Source organism: Haliaeetus leucocephalus, unplaced genomic scaffold, assembly GCF_000737465.1.
Source record: "Haliaeetus leucocephalus isolate CR32 unplaced genomic scaffold, Haliaeetus_leucocephalus-4.0 Scaffold0, whole genome shotgun sequence".
NCBI classification, from domain to species: Eukaryota; Metazoa; Chordata; class Aves; order Accipitriformes; family Accipitridae; genus Haliaeetus; species Haliaeetus leucocephalus.
In genome coordinates, this window is record NW_010972436.1 from 5,940,539 (window position 1) to 5,955,920 (window position 15,382).

Below are 15,382 nucleotides of genomic sequence, written 5' to 3' on the forward strand. Positions count from 1 at the left end.
AAAAACCTTATCAATACGCTGAAATGAAACAGTCTCATCTTCACCAGCACAGTTTTACATTTTTTGTGCAGCTTCTGTTACTTAATTTTTTTCTTGTCAAGTTGATCACTATACATGTCTCCAGTTTGAAGTGTGGAAGAGAAACAGCAAGAGACCTGTGTGCAAGTTGCAGTCTTCAAGGAGAACCTTAGGGGAAACAGCTATCCTGTTATGCAGAGCAAACAACTCTCTTCCTCTTCCCTCCCTTTCCCTCTCCTCTCTGCTCCACTCTGCTCATACTCCCACTCCTGCTCCCTCTCTATCTGTGTGACCTTTCAGGAACCACAATTTCTTGTATTGCAGGAATCTTTCAAATTTACATTTTTCTGAAAGAGCCCAGGTCTGACACTTCCATCTTTACAGTCTTGATTGTCACAATTTGATATGCCATTTTCAAATTGAAAGCTTTATTAAAAATATTTTTAAAAATTATTTAGCCTTTCTTATTAAATATAGCAACTTGTGGAAATAGGGATTGTATTATGTATTGGGGACACAAGTTGGTGTTTTATTGATGTTTCACAAAGGAAATAACAGTTCAGAAGTGAGAGGTAATATGCTGGTGGCTTTAAGACCAGAGCACAAATTGCAGGTATACTGAAGATACATAAACATGTAATCACTGTAAAAATGTCTGCTTATCAATTGAGATTTGTTTATGACTCACTCCTGAAAGAATGGGGAAAAAAAAGTGTCCTCGGAACAAAAAAATGAACCGAAGTAGCATGTACCATATAAATATCAGATTTGACCCACACATAAAGAAAACTAAAGTAAGCAAGACCTTTTTGCTGAGGGGGCTAGAAACTGAAAAATATCAATGATATTTACATCTCTTTCCCAACTGTAATCTCAGCTGCTCTTTGGACGGAGCTACCTCTAGGCAAAAATAAGGTAAGTGTTCAATTATACATACAAACAGTCATAAACAAGTTAGGATGGGCACTGGATACTTTACTCAAACTGGAGTAAAGTAAGATATCAGCACAAGGACTACTGATGTATATTACATTCAATGTGGAAGGAATATTCTCTGACACTGAAGCTGACTGGCTTGAAACAGCCCATACTCACACTGTTGACTATCTTATTCTCCAAGACAGAGACAACCTAGTGTCGTCCTTCCAATAACTGTCCAAACATGCTCAAGAACTGTATAGGAAAATGCAAGCTGGCCTGGGCCCAAATGTGTGCCAGGAATCATTCTAAAATTTAATAGCAGAGATGATTGTGATCCAGTGCCTGTGGGTGTTTCCTGACACTATTTTCTGTACTGATACAAACACAGCCAGAATGTCTGTTTTACATTTCTCGGGGCTTCTGTTCAAACGGATATAAGGTCTTTTAGATTTGATGATACACATAGATTAAGTGACTGGACACTGGCCTTCAAAAATTTTTTGATATACAATTCCAAGATTATTACAATAAAGAAATAGACTGCTGAGTAGAGAGTGTAAACCTAATAATAATAGGTCTGTTTCTTTTTTATGTCTTCCACAGAATCTTTAGAAATAGTCCTTAAACCTAGTAGTCTGCATGTCAGAAGCTGAAAAGCACTACTTCAGAGTAATCTGACATTAGTATACAGACTGATGAGAAGGAAATTATGTATTCCTTTTATGATAGAGGATTAACTGGAAAACTACTGTACATGTTCAGTCTTTGAGCTTTGGTTGCCTGAACTAGGATTTGATATCGAGGTCATAACTTGCTGCTTTGCATGCTTTGCCATACTTCAGAAAATGGCTAGTGGTCAAAAAAAATGGCAAGGAGAAACTGTCTTTGCTTTCACATGCAAAATGAACATAAGTACTAGACAGCTAAAGTTTCTTATTTAAAAACATAGGGGGACATCATTTCCTTGTTGTAACTATAGCTATTATCTCCTAAATGGAATAAATTTGCAGACAGTGGTAGTTAGATTTTATTTATTTATTTATTTGTCAGGTTTCAGATCTTTAGCAGGAGCTAAGTTCAGCGTTTTTCAAAATCTGCTCACAAAATGGACTGTTTCAGAACTGTCTGTATGAAAGTCACAAAAAAAGCAAGGAGACCTTAATCCAAATTATTGTGAAGGCAGAAGCAGAAGATCCAGATCCAGCCACAGGCAGGGTTCCTTTATTGACATTTGTGTAGTTAGACTAAAATCAGTGTTTTTTAATTGTATGTTTCTCGCTAATATGAGGCCTGAACTTAACACTTTTGCACCCTGAGCCTGTTAGAGTCAAAGATTTACAAGGGAACTTAATTTCAAAATTCAGTACTCTGATGCAGTGTAATTAACAGCCCTAAAAGATATTGCTCCCACTTTACACCCTAAGCAGGACATCCATGGATCTGGGAAACATTTACACAAGCCAGTAAGAGGTACATAGTAGAAAGTTAGGCCTGGACAGTGTGCAAATAATTCCAACATGTTTTAACTTCTCATTTACACTGTAGAACAGGTAAGACCTGCCCTCAAATAATGGAGGAGAAGGCAACAGAGGGGGAGTGTAATCAATAGGAAATGAGACACCTGGGGTCAAAACCATTCTCTAAATCAGACTGAGTGAGGACCTGATCCTACATATACTGCTTAAGGAAAGGTACTAATCACCATGTTATATGGGAAAAAATCCTCTGCTTTCTTAGGTTTCTCTTAAAAAGAAATGACTTAGGCACCTAACTCAAGGAAATAGACAGAATAGTGGATCCTCGATAGCGGAAGGTGCGATTATACCTCCATAATATCACACAGGTACAGCCCTGCCTCCCTAAAGAGGATAGGACACAAGTCACGTCCCCGTCAACAGCATTTTCTGCTGGTGAGCTAACCTCACTTCTAAGAATCTCCTCTCCAGTCATCCAGCTCTTTCCAGGTATTGCAAGGAGAGCTTAGGCTCTAATGAGAGATGGGAAATTGTACTTGGCAAGTGAGTATCAAAATTAGTTGGTGTGTTTAGCCCTTTGAGATGATGTGGCTCAAAAAATATTTGCTTATTCCTATTCTATAGCCATTTCTGAAATTTCAGCAATGTATTAGCACTCATCTTCATGCAAACTATGCTGTTCCTTAGGACAAGCAAGACTGAGCTCTTGACCAGCAGCAGGTTGTTTTATATGCCAAAATGCTTGGCTTTGAAGGACTTGTGCATTTTTTTCCAGGCAGATCTGTAGGGATGACAGAGCGAAAGGGCTGGCATCTCTCTGGGCATTGCTTGGACAAAAGTGCTGTATATGAGCTTTTCTACGTACCACAGCTGCTCCTATCAGAAAGGAGATATGCTGGTGTGTGGTACTGCCAGGGACAGAAGTATCTTGAAGGAAATATCTCCTTATCACTGCCACATACACCAAATACATTATACTTTTTTGTGTGTACAGAGACATAGCGCTTGTTTACACATTTGTTCATTCTAAATCTATTAAAACACAGCATTTGGTTGTGATACCCCAAGATTTGGTTCATTCTTCCACAACAGGCAGAAAGCCCCCACACAGCAGGGACCAGTAGTGCAGATGTCCTACCAACCCCCTTCTTGTTCCCCCCGCCCAGCCCACTTGCTGGTTGGGTGGGGTGAGAAGCAGAAGCAGCCATGATTCTGTGTAAGCACTGCTCAGCCATAATGAAAACATCCCTGTGTTATCAACACTGTTTTCATCACAAATCCAAGACGTAGCCCCATATTAGCTACTATGAAGAACTTTAACTGTATCCTAGCAAAAACCAGTATACTGATAAACACTTCAACTTCAAAATATCTAGTTGTTTGTTAAATGAACGTATGTCTATGCCTTAAGAAAGGTAAATCACTCTATTCCAAACCAGCTGAGTGAATAAACACATGTGAAGTAATTTCCTCTCCACATGAGAGGAGTGGATGGTCAATGCTACATACATATTCCAGCAGTAGCCTTCAGATGTGGAAAGGGTTTGTTTTCCTGTAATTTCTGTGATGTTGAAAAGCAGCAATAGTACACAATCCCCCACTTCCAACAATATGAGTCAGACCCTGAATTTCTTTAGAAGATGTTGTTAGTCCCTTTTTGAAACACTATTAACCAAAACCCCTAAGAAATAAAACAAATTATAGAAACACTAACTTGAAAAATGTATGTATTTCTAGATACGACTTTTTCCCTGCATAATTAGGGTTTTCTTCAAGGAAAGCAATTACTAAAACTTACTTGCCAAAATTCAGAAGAATTCAGTAGGATTTAGTGAAGATACTACAGAGTTTTACCTGTGCAGCAGAGCATAAATTACCACTTTATATATAAACCTAAAGATATATTCGTTAGGGTTTAATACAGAGATCCTTTCCTATCAAATCTTCCATAAAGTCAGTAGGAATTAAACTGAATTTAAGAGTTATGAAAACAATTCCACAGTTTGTACAAATATGGTGGGAAGAGCAGACTAAGACTTGTGACCTGCCACTGCCATCAAAGCTTGGGGCCTGACCCTTCCTCTTAGTTTACCAAAGGAAATTACTACCTCCTGAAAATTTTCTGTACATCAACAGGAACATGTCTGAGGTAGAGGGGCAGCTTGACCTGAATAAATATTGTCTCTCTTTGAAACAGCTTGTAACCTGGACAGAACCAGTACTTAGCCTGGCAGCTTAGGAAGTCACTTATTTGCTGTGCCTGGGAAGAAGGGTGGCAGGGGAAGAGACTGGGAAGCGGATATGCTCTTAAATCACATGGACACAGATTTATTTATGCAGCTGGCACGTATCTAAATCCACCAGGACTCTAAATGAGTTACGCTTTTCACCAAAGCTTTTGCACAGACCTGAAGATTAGTCATGCTCTAAATGAATCGCCCATTCAACACTACAAGCCCTACCTGACTACTTTCTAGTTAGAAACTGTGTGTGGTAGCAGGGATGGAGGGAGAGTCAGACACTGAGTTATTAAGTCCATGGCAAGGAAGCATTTGGCACAAGCTCAAGATCAGCAGGACTACATTAGTTAGCTAGGATCATCCACAACTGTTTCTACACTGTATCAGCAAGCACAGAGTTACATTCAAAAGGATAGTTCTACTTTCAAATGGTGGGCTGATCGTACACCTAACTAAACTCCCCAACTTTTCTACCTTACTCTCCCTGCATCATCATAAATGGTAATTTGTCATGCCATGAACTAACTTTGGTGGTTAAAGCTTCAAGCATGGTTTCTCTCAACAACAATTTTTCCATATTCGTGGGCAGAAACATTTTGCACTCGCACTGAAGGAAACCACACAGTTTGGTGCCTATTCACAAATGTGTTTTCTTTCCTGTCCACTCAGACTGGGCTCGGAAGACACATCTTTCTCAAAACTTATATTACAATCCACCTTCTGAAATCATAACGTTTAATATTCTTTCTTTGGATCATGAAGTCTAGCCAGCCTCAAATGGGGAGAATGCTTTGGGAGAAAAACATCAGACATTGTCTCTATAGTGAAAGAGAAAGTTGAAAGGAAACTTTGGTGGTGGTAAAAATACTGAGAAATACCCTGGGAGGGGGGAAGGCTTGAGTACCTGGAAAGTCAAGAATCTGTTCTGAGAAGGAAGGAAAGAAATATGTTTGAGAAAAAAAAAAACATGTGGAACCTGAGAAAAGTCAAGGATGGGATACTCTAAATGACAGAGAGGAAAGGGGATTATGGTTGAAAGGCACAACAATTGGGAATTAATTTGAATGCAAAGTGGGACCAGAACCAGATGCCCCGAGAGCATGCATTAAAAAATCAGATGAAATAGCAGCTTGAGTAGTGCACCATTCTGGGACTGAAAGTAGGCATAAAGTGAAGGATTGTTTTGGCTGTGAGGGGTGAGAGGCACAGACCTATAGATCAGATTACTTGGCTATATCCACACCACCGCTAAAGAGCAGTGTGGAGATGAGGGAAGGGCACAGTGTGCTCTTTCACCTCCTTCCCCACAGCTGCTTCACAGACTGCCTTCGACAGCCTCGGGGGATGCGGTGTGGTGAGGTACAGGGAGACCAAGTGTCCGTGAGCACACGGGGGCATTGCCCGTTGGGGCCAGGCAGCCGGGCTGCTGCCTGAGGTGTCTGTACAGTTGGGGAATCAGGTCTCAGAGCAGGCCTCAAGAGACAGCAGAAGCAAATTCACCATAGCTCCAGGGTCTGGATGTTTGAGTGTTAGCTTTAGTTAACCAGCAGTTTCCTCCACACTTCTTTGGAGCATTGATTAAAATACTAATGAGGGTAGCATGAACTGTGAGAAAACAGACTGTGTGAAAAGCAAATGTGACTTGAGAAGAGTGCATCAAAGCAAAAAGCTGTACTCATAACCAATCACTCAGACAGCAATACTGTCTCCACAGAGTGTGAGCAGAATAGAAAATTCTATATGTAAAGTTAATTCTGGCTTCATGTCATATCACAAACACGCCTGTTGTCAGTAGTCATAAGTAGTGATAAGGAGAGCTTAGATGGTTCTAGCATATTTAATGTCTCATTTTTGTATTTACCCGAACAGTGAAGTTTTACGCCAGTTACTAATCACTTCTTAGCCAGCAGCAGCAGACTCCTTATTCCCTGAAGTCTGTTCTCAGTTAATTGCACTCATGAGTATGGCAAATTTAGAATTATTATTCTTCAGCAAATCCTTGCAACTCCCTGGCCAGGAAACTGGTATAACAGCTAGGCAATATAAGCTACATTATCACCTCACATACCAGTCTAGTATTTTAATGTTTTTTTTCAAACTATCAGCAACTAATATCTCTCCTGTGAAAAGGAAGGACCAATAAAATATACATATGTATATATAAATTAAAAAGTAATCCCCTCCAAAAGCAGGACAAAAACTGGTGCTACAGTCTTCTTAGCACTCTAGTCTACAGGATACACTATATGAATCCAAATAGAGAGCACATTCCAGCAGAAGCTGTGCCCAAACAGGGCAGCTAGCAGTAATAACTGATTAACTCCATTTCTTTTGAAGGTAATGCATTAGCTTTACATTTTGGAACTGGCTGTTTCCATTAGCCATTGTTGTCATGGATTGTTCTTAATAGCCAGCTTGAAAAAAATTAGTTATCGCTTTGTTTCAAAGTGTGCCTTTGGGGCCAGATTCACAGTCGGAAGAGCTCTACTGATTTTTGTAGTCTTCTACTGCTTTGCTCTGCTGTTTACATGCAGTCTCATTCTGATTTAAATGATCTGAAGGAAACAGTGGCAGTCATCATACCAGCAGAATTTGCTTTAGTGCTTTCAGTATTTTTCTGTGAGAGGTTAGATAGCTTTGCTGCTTGGCTGAGTTGCAAAAACTGTTTTTGCTTAAATTCCTCATTTTTTTTGTGACGATAAGTGACAGTGTCTTTTACATCTAAGGCAGAAAAACAGGTTTTAAGAGACCAATTCTGCTGCTCAGGTAGGGTTTCCCAAGTGACATCCCCTCTGAATATACCGACAGACCTCACAGCACTGCACTGTTCCCCCATACTTCTGCATTACCACAGCTCAGATTCTCCCGCTTGCTGCTTAGCAGTGGAAAAGATTCACTTTACTGTAGGGCCCAAACAATAACACTGAAGTAAATGAAAGGATTCAACTGATGTCAGCAGACTTTGGCTCAGGACCTGCTCCCACTGCACACTGTGATGAAAGGTGTGCAGTTTGCTTTGCTGGGCTTTATCTCAAGGAAAGATGCTTTCCCTGAAGGGTGTCACGAACATCAGCTCTCACTGTCAATAGTAAACGTGAGCTTGCAGACTTGCCTAGAAGTGATCAGCTTTTAACAGGTTCAGTTAAATTATAAAGTCTAAGTTCAATGATTTCACTCTAACCTTTTTCACAAAGTTGGGAAGACTGAGACAGTAGACAACTCTATATCAGAGAAGACTTTTATTTCAAAGGCTCCTGTTCAAAAATGAAACCCGAATAATGTAACCCCAAAAAGTATGACTGCAGCTATGTACAAGGAAAAATGGTCGGAAAAATGGTTACATGGTTACACATACGCCATCACAATACAGTGGTCCTGTAATCCTGCAATGAAAAGCACAGTTATAGCCCCACATAATGCAAGTCTCTGAAGCAAAACCAAGAAAAGGCAAATCACTGCAACTCTTCAGATCAACAAGACACCCAGTGCCTCTTGGAAACTTGTTCTCTCCGCAGAAGGAGATCAAGTATTCTGCAGGGACACCCTCAATTTTACAAACACATCCTGAGAAACAAAATGAGTAAATTGGTTTCTTAAGCAAAAAGTTTGCAAACTATCACAGAAATGGTAAAAAAGCAAGCAAACTGAGGAAGAAACCCCACAATTACCTTTTTCATACCAGATGATTCCACTAATGAGGAGTGCTAAATAATTCTCTTTTGTTCCACTAATTCACACGGAAATTCTCAAGTACTGCATAGTTTATGCGATAACCATGGTGAGCCAGCGTCCACAGTCTTTCTTTAATGGACTATATAATGCCTACAAGCTTTGACTCGCAGCTGATATTACTGGCTCTTTACAGCTTTACATAATGAATCAGGGCATTTACAGAGTATCTGTTTTATAGGACATCTTTCAGAAATGCACACTGCAGCAACTCACAGAGCTTGTAACTGTACAAGCAACTGTGCTGAGCACTTTTTAACAATAATTAAAAAACCAAAACGCAGTCCCTAGACTTTCAGCAAACACACATGGGCATATTGTTACCTTCCAAAGCACAAGGCTTGCCCAAGTCCCAAATCCTCCACAGACTGCTGGGTGCTTGGGAAATCCCAGATGGGCATACTGCTGACCCAAGAGCAAGCAGTCAAGGCCTTTCTCTGTCTGTATTTTGTCCCTGAGGGCCATGACGCAGCTGCAGTCTGGTAGCCAGGACATCAGCCAGTTAGGAGGCACATCCTCCTCTCACCTGGGCCCTGCAGATGGCTCACAGCTACTTGAATGCAGCTGTATGGCTTTGGGACCCCATCTGGCTCAGGGCTGGGTTTGGCGCAAGGTGGGTTTATATTTGTTTTCACTGTATGGAGAAGTTTTAGCTTTTCCATGTTTCAGTTCACATTGGTGAAAATACAGATTTAAAAAGTTTCCTGCTTTCTCTGCGTGTTCTGAGGCAAAATACGTGAAATCTTGGATGTACTCTGCTTATGAAGCATAGACTGCTGATGGCACGGCTCAGTCAAGGAGAATATTTTAGTGGCGTCCTGAAGTAAGTGTTCAAACTTCTGTGAGGTATGGAGCTGTGCGGTTTTGCTCATGTGAAAAAGGCAGGAGGGACTGTTCTCCATGGACTGAGTCACCGGCACCAGCAGGAATCTTTTATTTAATTCAGCAGAGCTCAGGTCACTCAAGAGTCTTAATAGGGAAAGAAAATAATTGGTAAAAACCCCAAGTTTTTCTGTCTTATTTTGACCATAGCCCTGCATAATGTAGTCTGTGTGCAGAACAGTACAAATCACAAGTTTGCTTCTTGCTGTAATTCTTTGGAGTATAACATGGCATCAGGGGTCCCAATTATACTCCGAGAGAGCAGTTTTCTGAATGGAATCGGAGAGGAAACCACAGAACATGGCTGAGGGTATTTAGTTTTTACAGCTCAAGAAAAATGGTATCTATCACATGTGGCTCCTAGCAAGAGAATAACTGATCAGAAAGAGTGTTTTTCTAAAGCTTAGTTTTCCCATGACTTTGTTTACTTTTTAAAACATAACCCACTCTTAGAGAGCGTCCTGAAGAAGGAAAGCTAACATCCTCACCAGCTAATCAGGATTCTTTACTCTGTGTTTTCTGCAGGTCAGGCAATTGATTAGATTCAAGTAATTAGTTGACTTGTGTGGCTAAAGACATCAGGCCAAATTCAGAAGCAATGCAAACATGGATTCAGGGGAGCCAGCATTTTTAGATTTTAAGCTTAAAAGAGGAAGGCAATAAAAGGAATATAGCAAGGGAATAAACAAAAGAAACCTTACCAGGAAATTGTAAGATAGTGTAAATTAAAAAAACCCTCCCTCCCTTCCCACCATTTACTCAAAGATAGACTTATCTCATGGGTGGTGCATTAATTATAACTACATAGAGTCCCTTACTTGCAGTAGTAATAGGTAACTTACCTCTGAATATGGGTCCATTTTGCATGGGACTCCCGTCCCACTTCAGACATCTAAGTTTTTTGCCAAAGTCTAAACTAGTTGCCTAAATATATTTCCCAATCAGTGCAGGGGAATGGGCACCTTTAGTGGATGATTTATTGCAACTCTCCGAAACACCTGTTTTAGAACTGGATGAATCACCTTCTGGAGGTGCCTGCTTCTAAATGATGGCTAGCTACCTCCCCATAGTATGAGTCACAACAGGGTCTGATCCGTAAATGGAGTTTCCTTTCAATGAAAATTTCTTACAAATAAAAATGTGTTTATATTCTAAATCAGAGAGAAATGTCAAAATGTTATCAATTTTCACAGAATGGAAGCTCCAAGAAATGTAGAATCAGAAATATTGAATTGTTTGGTTTGATAATGTCAAATTGTCACACTTTGCTAATGTCAAAATATGTTGTCTTAGCAAGTTAAAAGCATTTCAATAGCACTGGAAAAATACAAAATATTAAAATAATTTAAATTATAATAGAGATTAACAATACAGTCTGACAACATGAAAAACGCTCCACATAAGTAGCATTCCTGATGTAGCAACATGACTACACATTCCTAAGAACAGAGCATTAGTTCGACACTTGTTTGAAAATTTTATCAAAATCAAATAGACTCAAAAAAACCTCTGTATTTTTAAGTGTAAAATTTTCCCATTTCTCTTCTAAAGGTTTTGGTTATAGCTCATAGTAAGCCTCTTTGTTATGTGGATTGCAGCCACTGTGCCATTTTCCCACCCAGTCTTCGGTGAATGGCACTGTCTCAGTAAAACTCCATTTGGTGCATGTTTCAGCTCTAACTACTTCCACAAGCTGTTGCAATACTTTTGCATCTGCCATCCCTGTAAGCAGGAAATCACAGTCTGCATATGAAACATGATTATTTTGAGAAGTCAGTAGTACAAGATTTCCAATGGTCTAAAAGCGTTTCCAACTTTAGAAAATGCTAAGTCCAGATCTAAAAGTTCCTCCTTTACAGCTGTCCTGTAGCAGCAGTGAGAGGGCTCTGTGCAAAATTTTGACCTTGTTAATGACACTGCAATGCAAAGAAGAAATGCGTTCTTTGCTTCTTTGGACTTTGTATAAACATATCTTACCTGACCTTTTGACCAATCCATGGAGTTTTTCTGCTGATTTTAATACTTACTATTAATGACAAATGTTTGTGTAATAAACATTATTGCAAAATAAGAAGAAAATTGAGACCTCGAAGGCTGACTCTTCTTCAAATTAGATATAAGCCTTGATGTGATTGAATTTTATGACTTCTATGCTTTCTATTAAAGGTCTACAATATGGAATTTCCAGCCAAATACTCCCTATATGACCTCATTGTTCAACTGAACTTTTGTACCTGATTAAGCAAAGAATCTGAATTAGCATTTTTACTTTTTATCCTAATCCTTTATCCTATTTTATTCCCCCCACCCCATGTCTTTCCTATAGTATAGATGTTTCTATTTATGACAGGCAAAAGAGGACAGGTCAGGAAGGAAGGGTATGATTCAAATATAACTCAAATCCTCAAGTTAAAAGTGAGGCTGAAATATAAAACAATCCTAGAGAAAATAATAATAAAAAAAATTAATTAGCTCTCTGTTTTTATGCACTACCCTAATATTTGAGAGCTACAGCTACCAGTACTCAATTCTGCAAGATAAATGAGAAGAAAATGTTAATTTTTTTAGCAATGTTGACAAGATTGTTAACAGTAAATGAGGGATTGGTGGTCTGGAAAATAGTACAGCTGTACTCTTGGACCTCTGGGATGTTATCTTGGCTGGTGGACATTGTTTAACTGGCATTCTGTACGTAATTGTGAAAAACAATAAATGCATTCTCCAAACTACGGCTAACACCTCCTGACTTATTCTCTCATAGAAAACACATATGGCCTCTGACTTTACAGAAGAGCTTGTATAATGTTCCTGTGAAAATTAATAATGGAGGAAAAACATAAGATGAAGGTAAGAGCTGTCACTTTGAGCTGAAGTCAGACCAACCAAGATGGGAGACAGTGCCATGAGCACCACTCATTGTCCTTGCAGGCACATTGATGCTCCCCATGCTCACCCAGCCCGCACATTTCCCTGTGCACAGCCCTGCAGGTGTCCACCATGGAGGGGAGTATCTGGAAAGGCAGATCCCAGAGTACCCAGCCCAGAATGCAAAACTGTTTTCAAGCAGCTCTGATGAAAAACAAGTGTTCTCTGCAGGAAGCAGACACTTGGTGTGAGAAATTTCATGAAAAAGACAGTGTTCCACATAAAATGAAGGTGGGATGGTCTGAAATAACCCACTGAACACATGTGCAAAACCTGAGATATTGCCTTTGATGAGGACATCTTTCTCAAGCCACCAGGACATAAAGCTGTGTGCACTGACAAGTATGAACAGTATTTAAAAATTGTGCTAGAAAAAAATAGAATAGTTCACAACTTCCAGCTGCATGTCCTGTTTTATCTATTTTTACATGGTGAATGGATAAAACAACAATGGAGCTAGAGCCATCTAACTTACCTACCTAAATGTCATGTCCTCATCGCATGAATAAGTAATGTACTTTAAGTACTCATCGAAGTAGGGATGAAGTCCTCATTCCCAAGTGCCATAATAATTCTCTCTTTGGTCCTACAACTTTTACATTAAATGTATTATTGTGAAATTAAATTTCTACTGTAGATCTGGGGAATGTCTTAGATGACCCTGAGCTTGTCCTTTTCTTTCAGCTACATCAGATGTTCTTATAGGAGACATTACCTTTTCCCACCAAGCTTTTCTTCTCTTATTATTCTTAGACCATTACAGCTACAAGAGCACTACCACTAGTTTCAATTATTTCAGACAGCATGAAACAGCTTTCATGGGACTGAGAAAGCCTTTACTCAGAATAGCCTATAGTCTGGCCATTATGATGCTCTTCTGGGACATGGGGGGGCGGGTTGAATCCCATTAAGTAGAGGAGACAATTGAATCTGCCTTTCCTGCAACCTGGGCGAGTACTTTAATCATGAGTTACTGGATAAAAGGTTAGGGAAGGATCACCATTGGCTTCTCCAGATGCATTTTGTGAGAAATGAATAATAGCACCTTATACAGTAGAGCTTCAGTGTTGCGAGTCCCACTGGGGCTAAAGTTGTAAGTACTTTAAGACCACCTCTGTTCATAACAGTTCCTACTGGCTAGCTTAAGTAGCTCAGCACAGTTTGCAAATCTCATTATTAGACAGTTGTATCTCCTGAAGCACTGCGCTGAAACTAGGCACCAAACTCTGGGCAAGTGATCTAAAAATTTAGTCACTGAACAACTAACTAGAAAGCCTGAGACTCAAGTCTCCAGAAATTTTGAATTATGCATAATTGTCTGATAAGCTGGCAACTTCACTATCCTACTTCAGTAGCATAACTGATGTTCTGAAATAAAATATGTACCACATGCTTTTTGGGATCTAATACTATTTTGCATTCTGCACATTTTCCTGAGTGCTGCTAGTGGATGTGATTCAGACAATTGAAAACAAAGAGAGATTTTCCATCACCATTACAAAAAAAGATGACATTTTTGTTCTCAACTCTTTTTAGATATCAGTTTTAAGGTAAACCAAAATCATCTTTACCCAGATTTTTACTTCAGGTATTCTGGGAGAGTAACTGAAAACACAATTTATTTTACCTGATCATTATAACCTAAAGAAGTTCAGATGGACTTATGGGCCATTTGTACACATTCTATTGTTATGTATTGCATGAAATGTAACAGGGTAAATAAGCACTCATAAAAGTGCAAAACTAATAACACCAGCCATATACATGCTTTTTTTTCTATCCAGCCATATTTTTCACCATGCTCATAATCACAGAAATAGACAGAGGTTACATTCAAAGTCAGTCGCAGACGTTAAAGATTCTGTATGTTCCAGTAACAAGACCAAACCCTTACAATAGTCCAATTATGGAGAAATGCTTTAAAATGTTCTGTTCCCAGTTTTGCTCAGAATTGCAGAGAAAGCTCTGCAGATGCCGGAGTGTAACCATGGAATTCAGCCTTCTGTTTCTTAAAAGGTATCAAAGACACATTTCCAATGCCTGTCTTGCTGGATGTTTGAATTGCAATGGAATACATTGAGACAAACATTCTTTAAAAATCTCATGTTTTCATGCAGCACTAAAACATATCTGACATGCACTGAAATGTCAGTAACATTATATGAGATGACTTGATATCACAAGCTATGGTGCCATAATAGTAAACAACCTTGGAAATGGGAACAGGAGCAGCATACATATCTGAAACTGCAGAATGTCCTTTAGCCACTTGCAGGTAGTTATTTTCACTGCTGTCATAAAGATGTTCAGCCCAGATACAACCTCAATTTTTGAATTTAATGATTCTTTTCTCTCTCCTACAGTTTTCTATATCAAATTCCTTTACAATTTTTGGTTGCAAGCAGCTATACCTTTTCCGCTGGTAGAAAAGACAAAGGAGCTTGCAGACCATTAGCCTGAAGGTGGGTAGACTTGAGTGCCTGACACCACTCTGTCACAGACCTTTCCGATGAGTCTGGACAAGTCACTCAGGGGTCCGCATTTCCTACTTACGTATAAGTGAAGCTACTGTAAGGCTTGTGAGGTGCTCAGATAGTACAGTAAAAAGGCCTTCTAAATATCACAAATAGATTTTTATTTCTAGATAGAATAAGGATTTCATTTAGTTACCAATTTCTTTGATGGATTATACGGCCCAAAGCCCTTTATACTGGAAACTAAGAAAGCAAGTGTTTTATAATAGCCCCACTGGAAACATTGCACTGCCACTTTACATCCGTTTCAAAACCTATTGGCCAATTACTCATTGCCATGCTGAAACAGCTCAACCAGCAATGGTAGATTAGTGTACCTCTCTCTTCATAATATCATAGCCATATTGAAAGACTGAAAAATATGTCTTGCATTTAGATAATTTTATTCTATGTGTGTGCACTTTTTTGATGAAAAGCATTTGAATATACCCAGCTAGGTGTGACTCCTGAAAATATTCTTTTTCAGCATTGAAAAAAATGGTTTTGTTTTCCTATGAGAACTGCAGGAATACTCTGGTTTTCATGCTCTATTTTCTCTGAAGCTCTGTTAGAATGCTACATCATTCACATCTGTGGTTAGCAGACTTCAGATTTCATCTTCTACAGAAAAGACAAAGCAAGATATTTGTTATACACAGAATTCTATGAAAACTGGAAC

General features: G+C 39.2%; 1 protein-coding gene across 1 annotated transcript in view; it reads right to left on the reverse strand.

Moving 5' to 3' along the window:
- ZNF804B (zinc finger protein 804B) overlaps positions 1-8,848 on the reverse strand; it is a 103,888-nt gene extending 95,040 nt beyond the window's left edge. Inside the window, exon 1 of the mRNA XM_010562620.1 lies at positions 8,708-8,848. Within this exon, the coding sequence (XP_010560922.1) occupies positions 8,708-8,848 (141 nt within the window). The remainder of the gene's footprint in view (positions 1-8,707) is intronic.
- Between the last annotated feature and the right edge of the window lie 6,534 nt (positions 8,849-15,382).